We start from the raw sequence: 20412 nt of genomic DNA, 5'->3' as shown, positions 1-20412 counted from the left end.
CTCTCTCTGTGTGTGACTATCATAAATAAATAAATAAATAAATAACCTTTAAACCAGATCAAGTCTAAAATCCAATGTTATTTTAACTTACATGTCAGCTTGACCTAGCCACATTTCAAGTGTTCAACAGCCACATATGACAAGCAGCCACCACCTGGGACAGTGCAGGCTAAAGTGTCAAGGCAGGAGAAGGACAGCAGATGAGGCTGGGAAATAGGCAGCCACCACAAGGTAAAGAATTTTCTATACCTAGCTAAGGTGTAATACAAGGAGTTACTGAGGCCTTTCCAGCAAGAACTTGAGACACCACTTAGCGTGTTGGCACATCCACTGCTGGTGTTCTAGAAGAGTCTGACGCACGCAGAATCCAGAATCTGTCACGATACTGGAAGCAGTGACATTGTGTTTGAAAAACAAACACTAGTCATTTAGGCTCCAAAGGACTTGGTGATCAACTGTCTGTGGAAGGAGGGCAAGACATGAAGGGTGACTCCTAGATGTGGGGATAAAGATGGACAAGACTGGAAATGCAGGAGGGTAAAGGAAGATGAGTGAGCTCCACTTGGATCAAGGAGTCCATCTGGGGCAGCCCGGGTGGCTCAGCGGTTTAGTGCCGCCTTCAGCCCACGGCATGATCCTGGAGACCCGGGATCGAGTCCCATGTCAGGCTCCCTGCATGGAGCTTGCTTCTCCCTCTGCCTTTGTCTCTGCCTCTCTCTTCCTCTGTGTGTGTGTCTCTCTCATGAATAAATAAAATCTTTAAAAAGGAGTCCATCTGGCCGTTGCACAAGTCCACATTCCACCTGCAGATGGCAGAGGCATCTGCACACACAGGCTCTGCCAAGGAAGCACTTGAGAGCACCTAAACACGAGAGGACACGTAAGCAAAGGCAGAACCTTCCAGAGAAACCAACATTGCAGCAGATGGCAAAGGAAACAAGAGCTGTCAAAGCTATCTGTACAATGGTCACAAAGAAAGGCAGACAATGCAGTTTTTTGTAAGACATCTTTTTCAGACAACAACTGCAGCCATGGGTATTTTGAGACCAGAACTCTGGAAAAACAGACCCAGTTTCCAGGACACAAGAAGGAGCATCCTTAGTTACTAGCAGAGAATGGAGAATGTACCTTTGTGGTGTCAGGTTGTCATTCCTTTCTCCTAAACACCTGTCACTGCAGATGGGGAAGGAGGATGGAAATAGTACTCCCTCCCACACCAACCTTATAAACCCTAGAGGATCAGCTGGGAGATCTTGTGGAAGTTAAACTGACACAAAATAAATATGATTGGAGCAGCAGGAGTGGAGCAGCAGGAGGCCTATCTATCCTAGTCCAGATGTTTCCTTCCCAAACTTCATTCAAGGTACAGGGCATCTAGGGGTGCCTGGATGCTCTTGATCTCAGAGCTCAGGTCCTGATCTCAGGATCATGAGTTCAAGCCCCACATCGGGTCCCACGCTGGGTCAGGGTGGAGCCTACTCAAAAAAAAAGCGGGGGGGGGGGGTTTCAGGTACATGTAAACACGAGGGAAAATTAAAAGAAAAGCTAAACATACCAAAAAAAGCACACAGTTGTATTAAAGAGTGACATATTTGACCAATACAGTCAGTTTCCCAGAAGTTAAGGGCTTTTGAAAAAAATATACCTAAAAAAAACTTAATATATTCCACAATAACAAAACATGTCATTTAAAAAAAGAGAGAGATTTTATTTATTTATTCATGCGAGAGAGAGAGAGAGAGAGAGAGACAGACAGACAGAGACAGAGACATAGGGAGAGGGAGAAGCAGGGTCCCTGCAGGAACCCGAGGTGGGACTCGATCCCCAGACCTGGGATCATGCCCTGAGCCAAAAGCAGACGTTCAACCGCCGAGCCACCCATGCGTCCCCAAAACAGGTCATTTAAAAATTTCAGCGGCATACATAAGGCTTAGCTTCCTCTAAGCTTAATCTGATTCCAAAGACTAACAATACAATTCTTAGGAGAATTACCTTCAAGGAATGTATAATTAGATCTATATGGTACAAAGCAAAGAATTCTAGAGATGGGGAAAATGAATCAATATAGCTATACCACAGAAACAAGATTACCATATGTTTTGGGCTACTGATCAATCATTTCCTTTATTTTCAAGGAAAATAATGTTTTAAATGTTTCTGCGCCAAGAATAACCACTACGCTTAAAAATTTATAAAGCATATGTACAATTAGCACTGATAAATATCTCTGTGCTAAAAAAAAAATCTCTGTGCTTACAAATTTACAAACATATGCACGGTCATCATAAACAGATGCAGCTTGAGCATGTGCAAGCCACAGGCAAAGAGCCACCTTCACCTCCCCGTAAAGTCAGGAGGGCTACATGGAGGGCTAGCAGCCGCGAGGCCTACCTTGCCCACCACCGCACCAGGCTTTCCGGCCCGGAAGTAGGAGAGATCCTCCTCCTCTCCCTCAGATCCCTACGGCAGATGCCCCTTCCTCCCGAGAGCACTCGGACTGCGCCCTCATCTCTGCCTCCCTTTCTTCCACGCTCTAACCCAGGAGTCGGAGTCCTGCTCCCCAGAGGGGAAACGTCTGCCATACACGGTTAGAATTCATTACTCTGATAGAGGCAGCCGTGTCCCTGGGCCTGGAATGTGGAACCCTCTAGGCAGCATCTTCTGCACTTTAACCGTGGTGGCGAAGGAAAGGAGGAGTGTCCGTTGGGGACCTCGGGGACCTCGGAGCAGCAGCTGGCCACCCACACCCCTCAGGCCCAGCCCTGCTGACAGCTCAGGACCCAGGCTGCAGGCTCCCCTCCTCCGCCCTACCTCTCCATAGCTTCCAGGCAATCCTCTGCAGCGAGGAGAAGGCAAACCAAGACAGGGTGAAAATTAAATTATTGTCTGAGACAAGAAGCTAAGGTGGAAGGAAGCCAAAACGATGGCACACAGGTCCCATTCTCTATAATCAGAGTGTGGGGAATAAGCTACGTGCTAATTGGACACCCACAGTGATTCCTTCTACAAAGCAAATAATCATTCCCTCCTGGATGCATGTAAGTTAAGTGCCATATATCCGGGATCCCTGGGTGGCGCCGCGGTTTAGCGCCTGCCTTTGGCCCAGGGCGCGATCCTGGAGACCCGGGATCAAGTCCCACGTCGGGCTCCTGGTGCATGGAGCCTGCTTCTCCCTCTGCCTGTGTCTCTGCCTCTCTCTCTCTCTCTCTCTGTGTGTGTGTGACTATCACAAATAAATAAATAAAATCTTTTAAAAAAAAAAGTGCCATATATCCGATCTCTTAAAGCCGGGTATACATGTGTTAAAAGGAGAACTTTGATTTCTCTCTGGATTTCATTTGTTAGAACGGTCTCTTAGAGCAAGTAATCCAAGAAATGTGTAATGAACGGCTCGGACACAGCAGAAGCTTGCTTTCTGCGCCGTACTGGTGTTACTGGAGGGTAATCCTGCTGCGGGCAGCCCCCTCCTCTCTCACGTATTCGGGGATCCATGCTGACAGGGCTCTGCTTCTTTCCAGACAAGCAGAAGAGGAAGGAGGACAGGCTGAAATGGCAGACATCACCCCCCTTGCATCTGTCAGGGCAGAACGGTCACAAGGTCACAGACAGCTGTGGCAAGCTGTGAAATGTAGTCCAGCAGTGCGTCCAGGAGGAGACCTGGACGATTCCAGTGAACTGATAGCACGGCTGATAAGCCTGGCCTCCAGCCCCATGCCCTGAAACACCTGCTACTGCCACAGACTGAAGCAGTCACCAAACAGAACCTCTTGTCACAGGGGTAGTCAGCTTTCATCTCTCCTACTTATTTTCACTTCCCAGGGTCACTCTTCTAAAATCCTATTCTTCTGAATATCACATTGATCTGAAAGAGCTATTGTTACTATTATAAAATCCAGGAACATTATTATTAAAAAAACTGACAGATGGGGTGCCTGGCTGGCTCAGTCACTGGAATGTGTGACTCAATCTCAGGTTTGTGAATCTGTGTCTCTGCCTCTCTCTATATCTCATGAATAAATAAAATCTCTACAAAAATCAAAACAAATCAAATCTGTAGGAGACAATTAAAATGTTGCCATGCAAAATCTAGCTAAAAGTCTTTTCATGGGGATCCCTGGGTGGCGCAGCAGTTTCGCGCCTGCCTTTGGCCCAGGCCGCGATCCTGGAGTCCCGGGATCGAGTCCCACATCAGGCTCCTGGCGTGGAGCCTGCTTCTCCCTCTGCCTGTGTCTCTGCCTCTCTCTCTATCATAAATAAATAAAAATAAATCTTTAAAAAAAAATAAAAAAGTAAAAAAAATAAAAGTCTTTTCATAGTGAGTTGGTGGTTCAACACATTATTTTTTGTAGTTTCCAAAATTTTTAAAGATTTTATTTTCAAGTAATCTCTACACCCAACGTGGGGCTCAAATTCAAAACCCCGAGATCGAGAATTACATGCTTTACTGACTGAGCCAGCCAGGCTCCCCTGTTTTCCAATTCTTTTTTTTTTTTTATAAATTTATTCTTTATTGGTGTTCAATTTGCCAACATATAGAATAACACCCAGTGCTCATCCCATTAAGTGCCCCCCTCAGTGCCTGTCACCCAGTCACCCCCACACCCCTGTTTTCCAATTCTTAATAAAACAGAATTGAATAGTACAAGGGGAAGGGGAGGAGATAAGGAATTTAAATTCCCTACAGCTAGCTTTATTTATCATACCTCATTTAATTCTCATGATATTATAATAGAATAGGAATGACTCTAGTTTGACAGTCAGAGGATGGAAGATTAAAAGGGTTAAGGACAGAGTAAAGATCTAGCCTCAAACATACCACTGCCACTTAACACTGGTAACAATTTTCCCAACAAACTGGAACCACTGTGGCCACACAGGGGGCAGAAGTGACCACTCTTACCTTGCTGATCAAAGCTGGGGTCCCCTAAACTGGTATACCTCACATCACCATTCAAATCTGCCCTATAGGGATCCCTGGGTGGCGCAGCGGTTTAGCGCCTGCCTTTGGCCCAGGGCGCGATACTGGAGACCCTGGATCGAATCCCACATCGGGCTCCCGGTGCATGGAGCCTGCTTCTCCCTCTGCCTGTGTCTCTGCCTCTCTCTCTCTCTCTCTCTGTGTGACTATCATAAATAAACAAAAATTAAAAAAAAAACAAATCTGCCCTATACTGGAAATTTATTTTCAGTAGAGGTAAGAATTACCATTTGACAAGGACAGGATCGACCCAAAAGAACCAACTAAAGCTATGCCCTTAAAGGACTCCCTAGGGAAACAACCTCACAAGATCTCTAAGCCACAAGCACACAGCTTCCAAAGAATATTTTGGTCACCTACTGTTAAGTACCTGCAGACAGCAAGGATCGCTAAACATTGGAAGGGAGCCTTTAATAGGGAAGAGAAAAGCCAAAACAAAAAAGCAACAGAGGTGTGGCCAGGTGGTTCAGTGGTTGAGCGTCTGCCTGTCTGCCTTGGGCTCAGGTCGTGATCCCGGAGTTCTGGGATTGAATCCCACATTGGGCTCCCCACAGGGAGCCTGCTTCTCCCTCTGCCTATGTCTCTGCCTCTCTCATGAATAAATAAATAAAATCTTAAAAATTAAAAAAAAAGAACAAAAATATAATGAAAAACAAGTCAGAAAGAATCAGCACCACTCCAAAGAGCAAGAAACACAAAGGTCTGCTCTCTCTCCAGCAATACTGAGCACCAGTGGAGAATGAACTGCATCTGCAAAGTGCTGAAGGAGAACCATCTCCAATGGAGACCTCTAGACCAAACAATTCTTCGCTGTTGAGATAAAATGACATTTTCAGACAGGGAAGGTCTTCAAAGACTACCCCCTGTGTGTTCGAATATATTAAAAGATTTTTCACAATTAGGGAAGATTTGGAGGCTTAATCAATGAGTGTGCAGGCAATGAAGCAAAGAAACAAAAACTACCATTAACCTTAGTGATTATGAAAACTTGCACAGGAAAAATAATAATAGTTTTCTACCACCAGATTAGCACTGGGGCCATAAAAAAATGCAAACATTGAATATTGCTAACTCAGTCCTTCTCTAAGAGGGTGACTTTGCACCCCCTCCAAGAGACATTTGGCAATGTCTGGAGACATGTTTGGTTGTCACAACTGGGGTGAGGGGTGCTACTGCCATATAATGGGTACAGGCCAGGTATACTTCTCGTCTTACAGTGCATAGGGCAGTCCCCCCACAACAAACTATTACACTCGACCCTTGAACAAGGGGGTTAGGGATACTGATGCCCCACACAGTGGAAAATAAGTACAGAACTTCTGACTTCCCCAAAACATAACTACTAACAGCCTACCTACTACTGACTAGTAGTCTGGCCCATAACGTGATCTTTGTATGTTTCACGTATTCTCTACATTGTATGTATCATATATTGTATTCTTACAACGAATAAAGCTAGGAAAAAGAAAATGTGATTAAGAAAATCGTAAGCAGGGGCACCTGGCTGACTCAGTCAGTAGAGCACATGACTCTTGATCTCGGGGTTGTAAGTTTGAGCCCTGTGCTGTGTTGAGATTACTTAAAAATAAAATCTTAGGGGCACCTGGGTTACTCAGTCAAGATCTGCCTTCAGCTCAGGTCATGATCCCAGGGTTCTGAGATCAAGTCCTACATGGGGGGGCGGCGGGGAGGGGGGGTTGTCTGCTGCTCAGCAGGGAGCCTGCTTCTCCCTCTCCTGCTTTCTCTCTCAAATAAATAAGTAAAATCTTCAAACAGGGATCCCTGGGTGGCGCAGCGGTTTGGCGCCTGCCTTTGGCCCAGGGCGCGATCCTGGAGACTCGGGATCGAATCCCACGTCGGGCTCCCAGTGCATGGAGCCTGCTTCTCCCTCTGCCTATGTCTCTGCCTCTCTCTCTCTCTCTCTCTCTAACTATCATAAATAAAAATAAAAAAAAATCTTCAAACAAATAAAATGAAATATTTAAAAAAATTAAGGACAACACATTTACAGTGCTGTATTGTATTTATTGGGGAAAAAAAAATACAGGGGCAGCCCGGGTGGCTCAGCGGTTTAGCACTGCCTTCAGCCCAGGGCCTGATCCTGGAGACCGGGGATTGAGTCCCGTGTCGGGCTCCCTGCATGGAGCTTGCTTCTCCCTCTGCCTGTGTCTGTCTCTCTCTGTGTGTCTCTCATGAATAAATAAATAAAATCTTTAAAAAAAATAAATACATACATAAGTGGACCCGCATTGTTCAAATCCATGTCATTCAAGGCTAAACTGTATTTGACACAAAATGTCAATAGTGTTTAGCACTATTCAACCTTAGGTTGAAAAACTCTCTTCTTAACCAAATGGTGATGTAATCAAACTAGGAGGGTGGGAAGAAATGTGCTGGGTATACAGTGGGAAGGAGGTGTGTGGAGAAAAGGCTCATTCCAAATTTTCTATATACTAGAAAGTCAACAGTTAGGAACAGAAGTAGCAGCAATGGAGAATGTAAGCAGATGCCAAAAGCAGCTAGAAAGTTTCAATCGTTGACTCTAGGGAAGGGGAAATGGCAGTGGGGAACTGTTGGTATGATAACAGTCCCCAAAGAACTATTTGATTATTTAAACTGTGCCAGAACCACTTTGATATAAATGAAAACAAAACTCAAAAAAGATACACTAACATTTGTCCCTTTCCTTCCATTAATAAGTAAAAATGTTGCCTTTAAAGCACACAGAATCTACCAGGCCTGGAATATTATTTGCTTTTGATCTGAACATCTTAGTCACCTCTGGCCAAAAGAAAGATAATCCCAACCATGCCCAGCAGATCGAGAGCTCAGTTCTTCCTTCTCCCATCCCAACAGGGCTAATGGTCCCTAACAATACCCTGGCCATTTAACAAAACAACCCCGGTTAAAAAATGTTACTTTTGCATTACATTTCAGAAAAATCCTGCCTTGTCAGAACCACCTATTTGTTTGAACCTAAAACAAGGTTAGTATGATTATTTTTTTGATGATAGCCTACTGTCCTCCTACTAAGATACATTCCCCAAAGACAAGCCTTAACATTCACACCAGCAAACGGAAAGGCTCCATCTACTAGAAGGCAACGCAAATATTTGATCCAACAGGGTGACAGAAAAACAATCTGTCCAGAATATCCCAGTGTTAGACACTGCCAATGTTTTAAAAAGACCAGAGGAAAAAATAATAATAAAAAAATAATAAAAAGACCCGAGAGAGTAACATGGAACCCTCAGCTGTTTAAAAATCCTTTATGTGAGTGAAAGTTTGTAGCTTAGAAGAGCCGTGGCTTGCAGAATTTCTCCTCTAAACATCGCCCGACTCCTGACCATGGTGTTTGAAAGTAAAAGTGAGACCTGAATAAAAAGTCTATTCAGCTTTTTAGTCCTTAAATTATCTTGTCGAATGTTTACAGTGTTCCAAGTGTACAAGAAAAGCTCCACAGAGGCCCTAAGAAATCCACAAATCCAGGTTTATTTGCATGCTGACACAAAACTACTTTGGCAAGAGGACAAAACCAAGCTGCTTTCCAAATAGAAAAACCAGCCCTTTCCAAGCACGGAGCCCAGTTTCTGTGGCCATGAAATAGAAAGGTAAGTTAAGAGTTCCCAGCTCACTGGGACAAGGTGCAAATGACCTTTTTTTTTTTTTTTCAAATGACGATTTTTAAGAGCGTTTCAGTATCATGCTATTTTACATTTAGCTCTCTGGGCAAACTAGCTTTCTTTTTTCAAAACACAAACATCAGAACATGTTAAAGAAATACTTAAAACTGCATCAGGAAGTCCAAATGCAACACGGTGCAGAAGTGTGATGCACAGCTTAAGTTTACAGCTCTTTATACCACAGAAGTCTCTTGATTCATACATGTGAGTCAAGCTCAATTAATGGCAAAGGAAGAATCCTCCACCCCTGAACCTCGCAGCCACCAGACCCTGGGATATGATGTTACACTACCTGACTTCCCACTCTGCACCCAACCCACCTCTGGAGGCCTAAGGACAAGATGAAAAGCGGGTCAAATGCGTGAGGCAGAGACTGGGACAGGGTAACACAGACACGTGCGAGTGCCAGCTGCCAAGCAGGTCTACCTGCACACCGAAGAAAACTCACTTTTTTTTTTTTAACCATATCTACTAATGATTCTTAAAATACAAATGAACCTTTAGAATTACACTCATGCTAACAACTCAGAAGTGGGCGGCTGGCCTCAGAAAGCGTCTGGGATCTCCCAACAGAGGAGCTGCTGCAGCCAGCACAGTACCCAGGGCCCAGGGAGCCCAGCCTTCGGCCACCAACCACCCTCAGATGTTCAGGGTCTTGTCAACGCACGTACGGACCTGGGTGTGCTTTCACACAGAGATCGAGCAAGATGCACAAAAAAGTCTACATTTGACAGTTCCTAATCCCCTGCTGAATTCATCAGATTCTTCATTTTCAAGACTTTTACTGATGTCTGACAAAGAACTTGGCTCTTGGGGGCAAATATAAAGACATGTGGACAGCAATGTGTCCTGACCAAGGCTGCCACTAGCTCCAACCTCTCTGGTCACCAATGACAGTGACTCAGCCAGGTTCAAGAAAATAGAGCCCTTTTTCTTCTTCTTTAAAAAAGAAGCTGTCTGAGGGAGAGATAGTTCTCTCATTTATTTGAGAGAGAGAGAGAAAGGGAGCACATGCATGCGCTTGTGCACAGGAGAGAGCAGAGAGCAGAAGGGGGGGAGGGCAGAGGAAGAGGGAAAAGCTGACTGCTGATGAGCAGGGGGTTGACATGAGGCTCTATCCCAGAACCTTGGGATCATGACTAGAGTCAAAGGCAGATGCTTAACCTACTGAGCCACCCAGGTGCCTCAAAATGGAGTCCCTTTCAAACCACTAAAGAACATACCTCAGGTGCTCAGTGTCCCCCACCCCCACCCACCACCCACGGTCTGTTTTTGCCCTGAGTCTTCTGCTACCGGGAGCTCTGGCTAATGGTTTACATAGGACATTTGCCACCTGGCTGTGTGACCTCCATCCAAAATATGTGCCCTGATTCCCTCCCATCCCACCCTCAGTATGTATTCAAACTAGAAAGGACATTGAAGGACTTTGTCTTACATCCAGAGAAACGTTTTAACGGTATGAGATATGAAGCCCCAGAGAGATGAGTCAGGCTGGGGGCATCCCAAGCCACAGCTCTCCCGCCCTGCTCCACCGTGGCAGTGCTCCCCAGAGGCAACCCAAAAGTCAGCGGCTTCCCAAAGGAGCCACCCTTGGGACCACACCAGGACCAAAGTACCGTCTTCTTTGGTGCTCCTTGGCTAGGGCTCTGGGATTCTTCAGGGAGGGACTCAAACAAACGGCGAAAAGGAGGGGCTAGAGCTTCATTCCTTCCCCCTTTAAGAAACATTCCTGAGACTGCAGGGGGCCTCCTGACACCCAGCTGGTGCACAGAATGCTCCCTACAGAATCCTCAACCACCCATTTGAAATTCTAGGCCCTCCAGGGACATTTTAGAAGTCAGCTCCCCCCACCCCCACTGATATTTTACATTTGCTGAATCAATGGAGAAAGGAACACACAAAAACAGGGGACCACCTACATCCATCATATCTGTTTGAACAAGTCCCCAGATAACCCACATCAGGACGTGGCCTTGGAAATACTAACAAATCAAAATCTTTGTGGTTTTTTAGGACACAGACATCACTTCTGATCCCTCTCAGGAGCATGGAAAAACAGCAGGATTGTGAATTTTGTAGCCCTAGTAAAATGTCAAGCTATAAGCCAGCGTAAATGGCCTGAGTGGATACAAATCTGGTGGTCACCTTTCAGCAGAGGTCTGGTGGGACTTTACACATGCACTTCAAATTCCAAGAATGCCACTCCTGGGAAGTTAACTATCCCTCTGACTTCTAACTAGACCCAAAGAAAAGACTGTCCTTACACAGTAGCCCCACTGAAGGCTCATAAAACACAGCACTCAGGAGTTCCAGCTTCACTTCCTTTCTCCAGCTACAAAAATGCAGATGAAGCAAGTATTTGTTTGAGTTTTACTATGTAAATAAAGCCTATTATCAGGGCCAGCACTTGGGAAGAAAACAGCCCCTCCAGTAAACCTTTCAAAAGGCCAATGTCTTCACAAAGAAAAGTTAACTTAAACTTTAAAAGCTGAAATCCTTTTAAAAACAAAAGTAGTGATGCTGTTAATCTAAATAGGGCAATTCTGCCCCCAGGTAACATTTGACAGTGTCTGCAGACTTTTGTTGGTTATCACACCTGGAGTGGGGGTACCAGTGGCATAGAGTGAGTGGGGACCGGGAACGCTTCTGAACATTCTATAGAACAGTCCCCACAACAGAAAATGATGTAGACCAAAATACCAGTAGTGGCAGGGTTGAGAAATCCTCATCTGATGTGACAAAGTTATTTAATATGGCATTGCAAGTGTTTCCAGGCAAGAGCAGATGGAACTGACTAGAGAGGAAGTGGGGACATGTAGGATCAAGAGTTGGTCCTTGGGGGCCTTCTCATGACTTAACAGGTTTGGGACCTCAGGGCATGCCATTTAACTTCCCCTTGCCTTAGCTGGGGCATCTATAAAATGGGCTGATAAAATTTCTCGATCTGAAGATCACGGATTGAACTAGCCTTGTTCTGGGCACTCCTTCCAGTTCTAAGATGTGCACTCCTATGAGGCTTTCAAATCAGACTTCTATTATTATTAAAAGAGTGTGTCATCTCATACTTGCTCAAGCTTCCCCTACATTATATTCTGTTATACAGAAAATGAGTTGTATAGGGGCACCTGGGTGGCTTAGCCAGTGAAGCGTCTACCTTTGGCTCAGGTCATGATACCAGGGTCTTGGGATCGAGCCCCCCTGTCTGGCTCCCTGCTTGGTGGGGAGTCTGCTTCTGTTTCTGCTTCTCCTTCTGTCTCTCTCTGTCTCAAATGAATAAATGAAATCTTAAAAAAATGAATTGTATAATATCCTAGGGATCTTACATGTAAAATATTTAACTATGAGATTTTTTTAAAAGCCAAAAAAAAGGGGGGGGGATGCCTGGGTGGCTCAGTGGTCGAGTGCCTGCCTTCAGCTCAGGGCGTGATCCTGGAGTCCCAGGATAGAGTCCCTACATTGGGCTCCCTGCATGGAGCCTGCTTCTCCCTCTGCCTGTGTCTCTGGCTCTCCCTCTCTGTGTCTCTCATGAATAAATAAATAAAATCTTAAAAAAAAAAGCAAAAATCCTACTAGAACATTATAATTTGGGCCCCAAATAACAATTGTTATAATACGCCCCACAGATTTTTCAGTAGCTACTGAGAGAAAGAGTCAAAACTTGGATTAATCCAAATTCTGCAGGTGGAACCATTTTCCCAAGTCTCTATCACAATAGCTTCCTCTTGCTTTAAGTGATTCTTCTAAATGGACACACTTTCCTTCATCCTTTTCTAATAAAGTGACAGTTAATTACCAGCTGTTGGAGTGTAAGCAAGCATAATTGATGACTTAATCCAAGAGAAAAGACAAGCATGTGAAATAAGCGCCAATACCATGCAACATGTAATTGAAAATATATAATACACGCGTGTGTGAGCATGCACCTCTGCATGTACATACAAGTGTACAGGGAAACTCAGTACGGAAGTCCCAAACTCTCCTGAATCCCAAACTCTAGAGTCCCAAACTCTATCCTAAGCAAAGGAACCACCAATTTTCAGTCACATTGGAGCATCTATAAGAACTAAGTAGCAATTTAAGGGAGGGATGGATGAGCCTCTCAGAGAAGAACCACAAACATTTTTATTCCTGCAAAATTCTGAAACACCACCAGGAAAAGCCCAGCAAGTACACGGTACTAGCCTACCCACAAAAACTTCCAAAAGAAAACAAAAACACCTTAGCAAGTACTGTGAAAGCTAACCAGCAGGCCAAATCGGGAGCAAAGGGCCCCACGTGCCCCCAAAGGTCTTGGTGTGTGTTTATTGGTTTTACTGCCCACCTCCTAGTCTAGAATGGGGCCTCTTGGAGAGAGAACAAGAGGCCACTGAGAATACACCAGGGTTTTTATTTTTCGTACCTGGAGGAGCGTAGAAAGGAAGAGGTGCTCTGGGGATCCCCATCCCCTTCTCCAGCTGCTGGTTAAACAACTGAATTTCTGAGTTTAAAGTGCCTTCCAACTCCCTTAGACTATGTAAGGCCAAAAGGCAAGAGTTCACCTTCACTAATGTGTTACAGCTTATTCCCCCAATTATAATGGTAAGTCTGAAAAAGATACATTGAATTGCCTGTGTACCTCTTTTTTAAAAGAAATACATGAAACAAAAATACAGGTGTCAGTAGTTAACCTGATCTTTTTAACTTTTACCATCAGAAAGGGCCTGTAAAATCTTTATTAAAAAGGCACAGGGGGGATGCCTGGTTGGCTCAGCGGTTGAGGGCGTGGTCCCGGGATCGAGTCCCAAGCCGGCTACCTGCGGGGAGCCTACTTCACCCTCTGCCTGTGTCTCTGCCTCTGTGTGTGTCTCTCATGAATAAATAAATAAAATCTTTAAAGAAAAAAAAAAAGGCACAGGGGAATATGCTTTAACATGCATATATGCAGGAAAGTGCCCTCGCAGGGCAAGCTGTACACACTTTGCTCACCATCTTTTCAAAGAACCCAATTCGTTAATGGGTTACACATTAAATTTATAACAACGGCAGCCTCTTTCCCCAGCTGAACGTAAATTCAGGGCACATCAAACAAGCCTCCCCTCGGAGTCTCTGGTTTTGTAAATACAAAAATGAGAGAAAATACAGAACAGAGAAGTTTGGTGTCCCATTTGCTACCTGAACAACAAAGCTACACCATTTCTGAAAATTCAGCACGGGTGGGGTGGGGGTGACGATACCTTCCTGCTGTGGTGAAGCAGGAAAGTAGGGAAAAAACCCAGCAAGTCACCTTCAAACCCGCGTAGCCAAGAATTTTTTGCATTTTAAAGGGAACTTTGTCCCCAGGAAAGGCCGGACCCAACCCTCCCCAGGGAAACTGACACTTTTAATCAGAGGAAAACGGGGTGATAGGTGGTTGTTTGCGTTTTCACGGGTCTATACAAGTTCAGCCGGTAAATTTCAAGATCGATTTCTGTTTTGAGACAAGAGAATTCAAAGTGCTAGAGCAGCCTCCTCGCCCCACCACACACACACACACACACACACACAGAAAACGGGAAACACATTCCTGATGAGACACATTAGAAACACTGGAGCTCAAATCCCACTTTTAAAAAGGATCCTCAAAGTTTCGGTACGTTTCTGCAGCTCCCAGGGCGCCGTGGGGCTAGGGCTGGAAGCTGAAAGTCAGTAAATATTGATGGGCTGATGGGAATCGAGCTGGGCTGGCGACAGCTGCTAGTCTGGGTTTCCTAGTGACAAGGGGTACAGGTTCACGGGGTGCAGAACCAGAGGCCTTCGGTGACAAGCACAGGTGGGGACGGTTCTGTCCACCCCCGCCCCCGGCACGTGGGACAGTTCACCCCAACCCCTGGGCGGCCCCACGGCTGCAGGCCGCCGCTGGCGACGCCGGGAGTGACAGGGGACCCAGCCGGGCCCCTTCTCGAAGGGGGAGGGGAGGGGAGGGCACCCGGAACAGGAGCCATTTAAACCCTGAGCGGCGCTGGGAGTCAGCGGGGCAGGGCGCCGCCGCCAAGCGGCCGGGACCGCGCACCTTCGCGCGTCCCGGTGCCCGGGTCCCCGCAGGTGACCCAGCGGGCGAGCGCCCCCGGCTGGAGGGCACGGTCGGCCCGCCCCTGCGGCGCCCCCACCCCCGATCACTTTCCCCGCCCCGCGGCCACCCCTGGGCTGTCACCGTGAGGGTCCCGCGGCCGCCTCACCTTGGTGATGACCAGCGGCTCGCCGTGCTCCCGGCCGCCCTTCAGGGTGAAGCCCCACGGGGCGCCGCCGCTCAGCTGCACCTCCACCAAGCGCCCGCCGTCGGGCGCCCGCGCCTCGGCCTCGGCCAGGCGCTCGGGCCGCGCGCGGGGCTCAGCGCCCTCCATGGCGCGGGGCTCGGGGCGCGGAGGCGGCGCGGCCGCTCAGCCCCCGGGGCCCGCCCGGCCCGCGCCCATGCACTCGGGGGAGCCCCGGCCGGCCGAGGGCGAGGGGGGCGGGGGGTCGGGCGCTTCTGCCGCCGCCGCCGCCGCCGGCCACTGGCGAACTTGCGCGGCAACTTGGGAGGAAAGTGCCGGCCGCCGCCGGGGAGGGAGCCGGGCGCGGGCGGCGCGGCGCGCGGGGGAGGGCGGGCCGCGCGGGGGGCGGGGCCGGCGCGCTCCGGGGCCCGGGCCGCTCGGCGGGCAGGGGGCGGGGCGCGCGCTGGGCTGCGGGGGCTGCCCGCGGGCGGGAGGGGCGGGCGGAGGCGCGCGCTCCGGGACCCGCGCCGCCGCGGGGGAGGCAGAGGCCCGGCCGGCGCTCGGGGCCGGGGCGCGCGCGCGGAGCGTGGGAGGGGCCGAGGGCCGGCACGCACCCGGCCGGGGTGCGAGGCGTGCGCGCTCGGGGCTCCCCGGCTAGTGACCGGGAGGGTGGGAGGGGGCGCGGGCCGGCGGGCGCGGAGCCTGTGCCGCCGGCCGGTGCAGGAGCGCGCCCCGCTCCGCGCTGTTGCCCGGAGGGTGGGAGGGGGCGGAGCGCGCGCCCGGGACCTCGCGCTGCACCGCGGGGCCGGGGGCCGCGGGGGGCCCCGACGCGAAGTCGGGCTCTTGCTCGGGGGCGAGCGCCGGGCGGCCCTCGTAGGCTCGGGGCGCGCCAGCCGTCTGCCCCGGAGGCCGAGCGGCGGCAGGTGAGGCGGCGGAAGCGCCCGCGCGGGGCGGGCCGGGGCGGGGCTGGCGGGCGGCGGTCCGAGTCCCCGGCGCCCTCCATCTTGGAGCGCGCGGCCGGCCCGGCGCCCCCGCCTTTGTTCGCGCGGACCGCGGGCTGGCGGCGGCCGCCCAGGTGAGGCGGGGAGACGGGGGGCGCGGCGGGCGGCCAGCCGGTCCCCGCACGGACGCGCTTTGCCCGCAGGCCCGGGCTTGGAGCCGGGGCCCGTCCACGCACGCACACTGCCCCGGCCCTCCTGGGGAGCCCCCGCCGCCCCGCCGCGCTCCGGGCGCGCCCTTGAAGTCGGGGCCGAGGAGAGGGCGCCGGACCTGCTCCCGCGCGGTCCCCGCCGCGGCGCCCGGCCGCACAGGCAGTCCTGTTCCTGTCTCGTCCTAGCTCTTTCTAGCTCTTCCTAGGGTGCAGTCCAGGAAGTCTTTGCCTTCAGATCCTGTTCTCCCTTGGGTAGAGCAGTGCCACGAGGTCTTAATGTCCCACGTCGGGGTTGCCAACAAAGGAGACGAGGTGGTCCGAAATCACTGAAAGGGTGTGCCACCTATTTCTGCTCCCTTTGTAATTTACATAAAAGCTCGGTGTAAATATATATCTGCACTAGATATTTGCGTGCTTTGCCAAAAAAAGAATCTTTTCATCTCGTTTGTAGTCACGTAGCTGACCGCTGGTGGTTCCCTGTTTCTTCAGAGCAGCTCCGTGCAGATTCTTTGAACAGGTGAGGATGGGATAGGTAGCAAGAACCGGCCTGGAGACCACTGGATGGAAAGAGGGAGGGGTTCCAGCAGGGACAAGGAATCTCAGCTCTTGTCTCTGCTTTTTCAGTGGTCACGTGAGGGATTTCCATTCTATGGTCTGCTTTGTGTGGCTGTTCGCTTTGTGTCGCATCCAGCCAATTGAAGTAAGAGTGCAAACTTCACTGGGCGCTTGGCGTGCCTCTGGGGATGAAACTGCCCCCATAAGTAGCTAACAAGCTACAGTGTCCAGAGTGTCTCCAGTTGGAGGAATGATTTTTTTCTTTCTAAGTGGAGGCTTAAGGAGTGTGCCTGTTAGAATCTACCTTGACCATAGTGGTCACACAGATCTGATTAAATTGCACAAATTGATTAAATTGCACAGAACTAAATACAGGAGTGGGTGTAAGATGAGGAAATCAGTAAGCTTGGTAGATTGTGTCACTATTGACGTTTCTGATTGTGGGATGCAGGGTGCAGAGGATGTCCCTAGAGTGTTTTTCTTACAACCACATGTGAATCTATAATTACCTTTGGATAAAAAGTTTAATTTAGAAACTGGTGAGATATGAGAAATGAAAAGATAAAGGACCACATAAGTGCCCCAAGTATTTTTGAGAGTTCTTTGGTCTCCGAACAGCCCACATATCCCATAGTATTAACTGAAATCTCAGCTATTAACTAGGGCTGAAATTCAGAGCTCACTAAAGCAGAAAGATTTCATGATCTCCATAAATGACAGCCAAAGTCATCTTTAACATTTTATGTTGATCGTATAATGAGGTTACCTATCTGCCACTTTTTTTTTTTTTAACATCTTATTTATTCATGAGAGACACCAAGAAGAGAGGCAGAGACACAGGCAGAAGGAGAAGCAGGCTCCATGCAGGGAGCCCGATGTGGGACTCGATCCCAGGACTCCAGGATCACGCCCTGGTCGGAAGGTAGGCACTAAACCGCTGAGCCACCCAGGGATTCCCCCTATCTGCCACTTGACAGGGTTACACTGTCATTCCTTCAACATAGGCGCAGGTTTACAATTATCCTGACTAAATTACCATTTTGTGGAGTTTTTTCTTAATCTTCATGTTAGGCGTCTCTCCCAGCTTAGCATTATTTGAATATTTCTAAGGCAACTGTCTATATAGACATTAATAAATACATGAAAAGGGACTGGACCCAGTCTGTGTGGCCTGCTTTGAGAAAGATACCCTCTTCTCAGACCCTCATAAATCTTTTCATTAACACTCTTGGGATTCTATAGGTGAGCATATCTATCATCCCATCTATATTTCTGTTTTATGTCCATTATATCCTTACTAGCTAGGCACTATCACATATCTTGGAAAATATCTTGTGACTGAGAGTCATTGCCCCAATTTTTTTACCTCTGCACCCCTTTTGGAAGAGTTTAGTAAGACATTGAACCAGTATAATAATGGCTTTCTTTTCTAAGAGCTCGACTCAGCCAGATTTTCCAAGGACAGTGTATGTTTGTCAACGTTTAGCTTTATCTTTTGGAAAGCTGGGGACAAATATCTTCTGTGTAGCTTTTCACTTCTTGGACATAGCTTCGTTGCTCAGAAGATTTGAGGGTGAGCATGACCCTATGACATCCAGGCATTCAGTAGCCTGACTTTGCCAGTTTTTCAGATATGAGGCTTATTTCCTTGATAGGATATACGAGAAATTAAAGGTAGTTCTTTCAGGCACCTGGCTGGCTCAGTCTGTAGAGCATGTGACTCTTAATCTCTGGGTTATAAATTCAAGCCCCACATTGGGTGTGAAATTACTGAAAAATAAAGGTAGTTCTTCCACTTTATCAGCAGTGCATGAATCGATCAATGAATGAAAGGCAAATTGAACCAACTTTCAGATTTAATCAACAGCTATTTTTTATGAAATAGAGTTCAAATTATTTTAGTTTTTTTTTTTTTTTTCTAACAGGATAAGAGGTTTATTTATTTATTTGACAGAGAGAGATTGCATGAGCACAAGCAGGGGGAGTGGTAGGGACCGGGAGAGGGAGAAGTACGCTTCCTGCTGAGCAGAGCACTGGAGGGCTTGGGCTTGATCCCCAGGACTCTAGGATCATTAGCTGAGCCTAAGGCAGATGCTTAACCGACTGAGCCACCCAGGCGCCCCGAGAAAAGAGAATTATAAAATGTAGTGGAGGATGGAGTTCCAAAATTTGCCTTTAAAAGTAGTAGTTCGGTAAGGTCAACCTTTCCAGAACACCTGTAGCAATTTTTTAAAAGGCAGTTTTAGCCATTTTCCACTTAAGCCACTGTGTACTGAGTTAGGGTCCCTATGAATTTAGACGGTGGAGAGTCCGTCTAGATCAGAGAACAGAAGTGTGAGAACAGCTAAAGGAAAACATTCATGCAATGACTTTGCCCTTCATCACCAGTGTTTATCGTCTTATTCTTGATTTCTACAAGCAATCATTAGAAACATTGTAATTTAGCTTAGCTGCAGATCTTGGCCAAGTGACAAGCTGAATGCCCCACAACTGTACCCCCATCACCTCCCCCTCTCACCTCAGAAGGATTTTACCCTGGATCTTGTCAGGGTATTTACAGATCTCTAGGGGAGAGACTTACTCTTTTTGTGCAGAGATGGGAGGGAGACTGTGGGTGTCTGCTTAAGACTCCACATTGGGAGGGATGCCTGGGTGGCTCAGTGGTTGAGCGTCTGCCTTCGGATCAGGGCATGATCCTGGAGTCCCGGGATCAAGTCCCACATCAGGCTCCCTACGTGGAGCCTGCTTCTCCCTCTGCCTGTGTCTCTGCCTCTCTCTCTGTGTCTCTCATGAATAAATAAATAAAATCTTTAAAAAAAAAAAAAGGCTGCACATTGGGAATTTGCATCCTAGCACCCAGTGCCTTTAGTTGAGGAAGCAAGCAGTAGCAACTAAGTAGTAACCACCATTCACAGGGAACCTATGTTGTACCAAGCACATTACATAAATGGACTCCGGTACAAAGCTTCTGACAGCATGCATCACCCCATCTTATAGAGGAAGAAACTGAGCCCCAGAGGGGCTTAATACCCTCCTTGAGGTTGCCGAGCCCAGCACCAAGAAGGACTCCTGCTCTTCCACTTGCAGGGATCAGTGCCAGATTGGGTATGGCAGCAGAGCAGTTTTCACTGAGCTGGTGAGCTGGCTCTGCTCTGTAAGACATTTAGATCCAGAGCCACCTTTTGAGGTTCCCTTGATCTCCATACAAGAAAGAGGCTGAAGCCTCCTATGTGGAAACTTTGCCTATAAAACTGGGTGCTAATTTAGGTTTGGGTTGAGTTCCAATCCCGTTTCCTTGGAGACATGTCCTTTAAAGTGTTATATGTAGGAGTGCTTGGGAAGCCCAATAGGTTGAGTTTCTGACTCTTGATCTTGGTTTAGGTCTTGATTTCAGGTCTTAATCATTAAGAAATATACTATATATTTAAAATAGTACTTAATTTTTCAAGTTGGGAGTAATTAGAAAGCTATTTTAAAAGTATTTATGTTTTCGAATGCAGTTTTAGGAGTGCTTGGGTGACTTAGTTGGTTAAGCATCTGACTCTTTGATTTTGGCTGAGGTCAAAATCCGGGTGGGGCTCTGCTCAGCCTGAGTCTGCTTGAGATGCTGTCTCTCCTCCTCTCACACTGCCTCCTCCCCCCCACCCCTGCATTGTGCTCTCCAATAAATAAGTAAAATTTTTAAAGTGCTGTTTTAGGAAACCATTGGCAATTTTTTAAATAAAGTAGCCAATGATTCTTTTCTTTCCTTTTCTTTTTCTTTTTTCTTTTCTTTTCTTTTCTTTTCTTTTCTTTTCTCTTTTCTTTTCTTTTCTTTTCTTTTCTTTTCTTTTCTTT

At 47.8% G+C, this 20412-nt stretch overlaps 2 protein-coding genes across 4 annotated transcripts in view; one reads left to right on the top strand and one right to left on the bottom strand.

The window, feature by feature from the left end:
- The window catches only part of SHROOM2 (shroom family member 2), a 143062-nt gene extending 127895 nt beyond the window's left edge, over positions 1–15167 (bottom strand). Inside the window, exon 1 of one of the 2 annotated variants that reach the window (XM_055337509.1) lies at positions 14856–15167. In XM_055337509.1, coding sequence (XP_055193484.1) covers positions 14856–15020 — 165 coding nt within the window. In that variant the 5' untranslated portion in view covers positions 15021–15167. The remainder of the gene's footprint in view (positions 1–14855) is intronic. The other variant, XM_055337508.1, reaches the window with a different exon arrangement.
- Positions 15168–15833: 666 nt separating this feature from the next.
- The window catches only part of GPR143 (G protein-coupled receptor 143), a 73864-nt gene continuing 69285 nt past the window's right edge, over positions 15834–20412 (top strand). Inside the window, exons 1-3 of one of the 2 annotated variants that reach the window (XM_055337506.1) lie at positions 15834–16354; positions 16472–16537; positions 17387–17497. In XM_055337506.1, the coding sequence (XP_055193481.1) occupies positions 17437–17497 (61 nt within the window). In that variant the 5' untranslated portion in view covers positions 15834–16354; positions 16472–16537; positions 17387–17436. The remainder of the gene's footprint in view (positions 16355–16471; positions 16538–17386; positions 17498–20412) is intronic. The other variant, XM_055337507.1, reaches the window with a different exon arrangement.

Source organism: Nyctereutes procyonoides, unplaced genomic scaffold, assembly GCF_905146905.1.
Source record: "Nyctereutes procyonoides isolate TBG_1078 unplaced genomic scaffold, NYPRO_anot_genome, whole genome shotgun sequence".
In the NCBI taxonomy this organism is placed as follows: Eukaryota; Metazoa; Chordata; class Mammalia; order Carnivora; family Canidae; genus Nyctereutes; species Nyctereutes procyonoides.
This window is presented reverse-complemented; position numbering and strand designations above follow the sequence as displayed.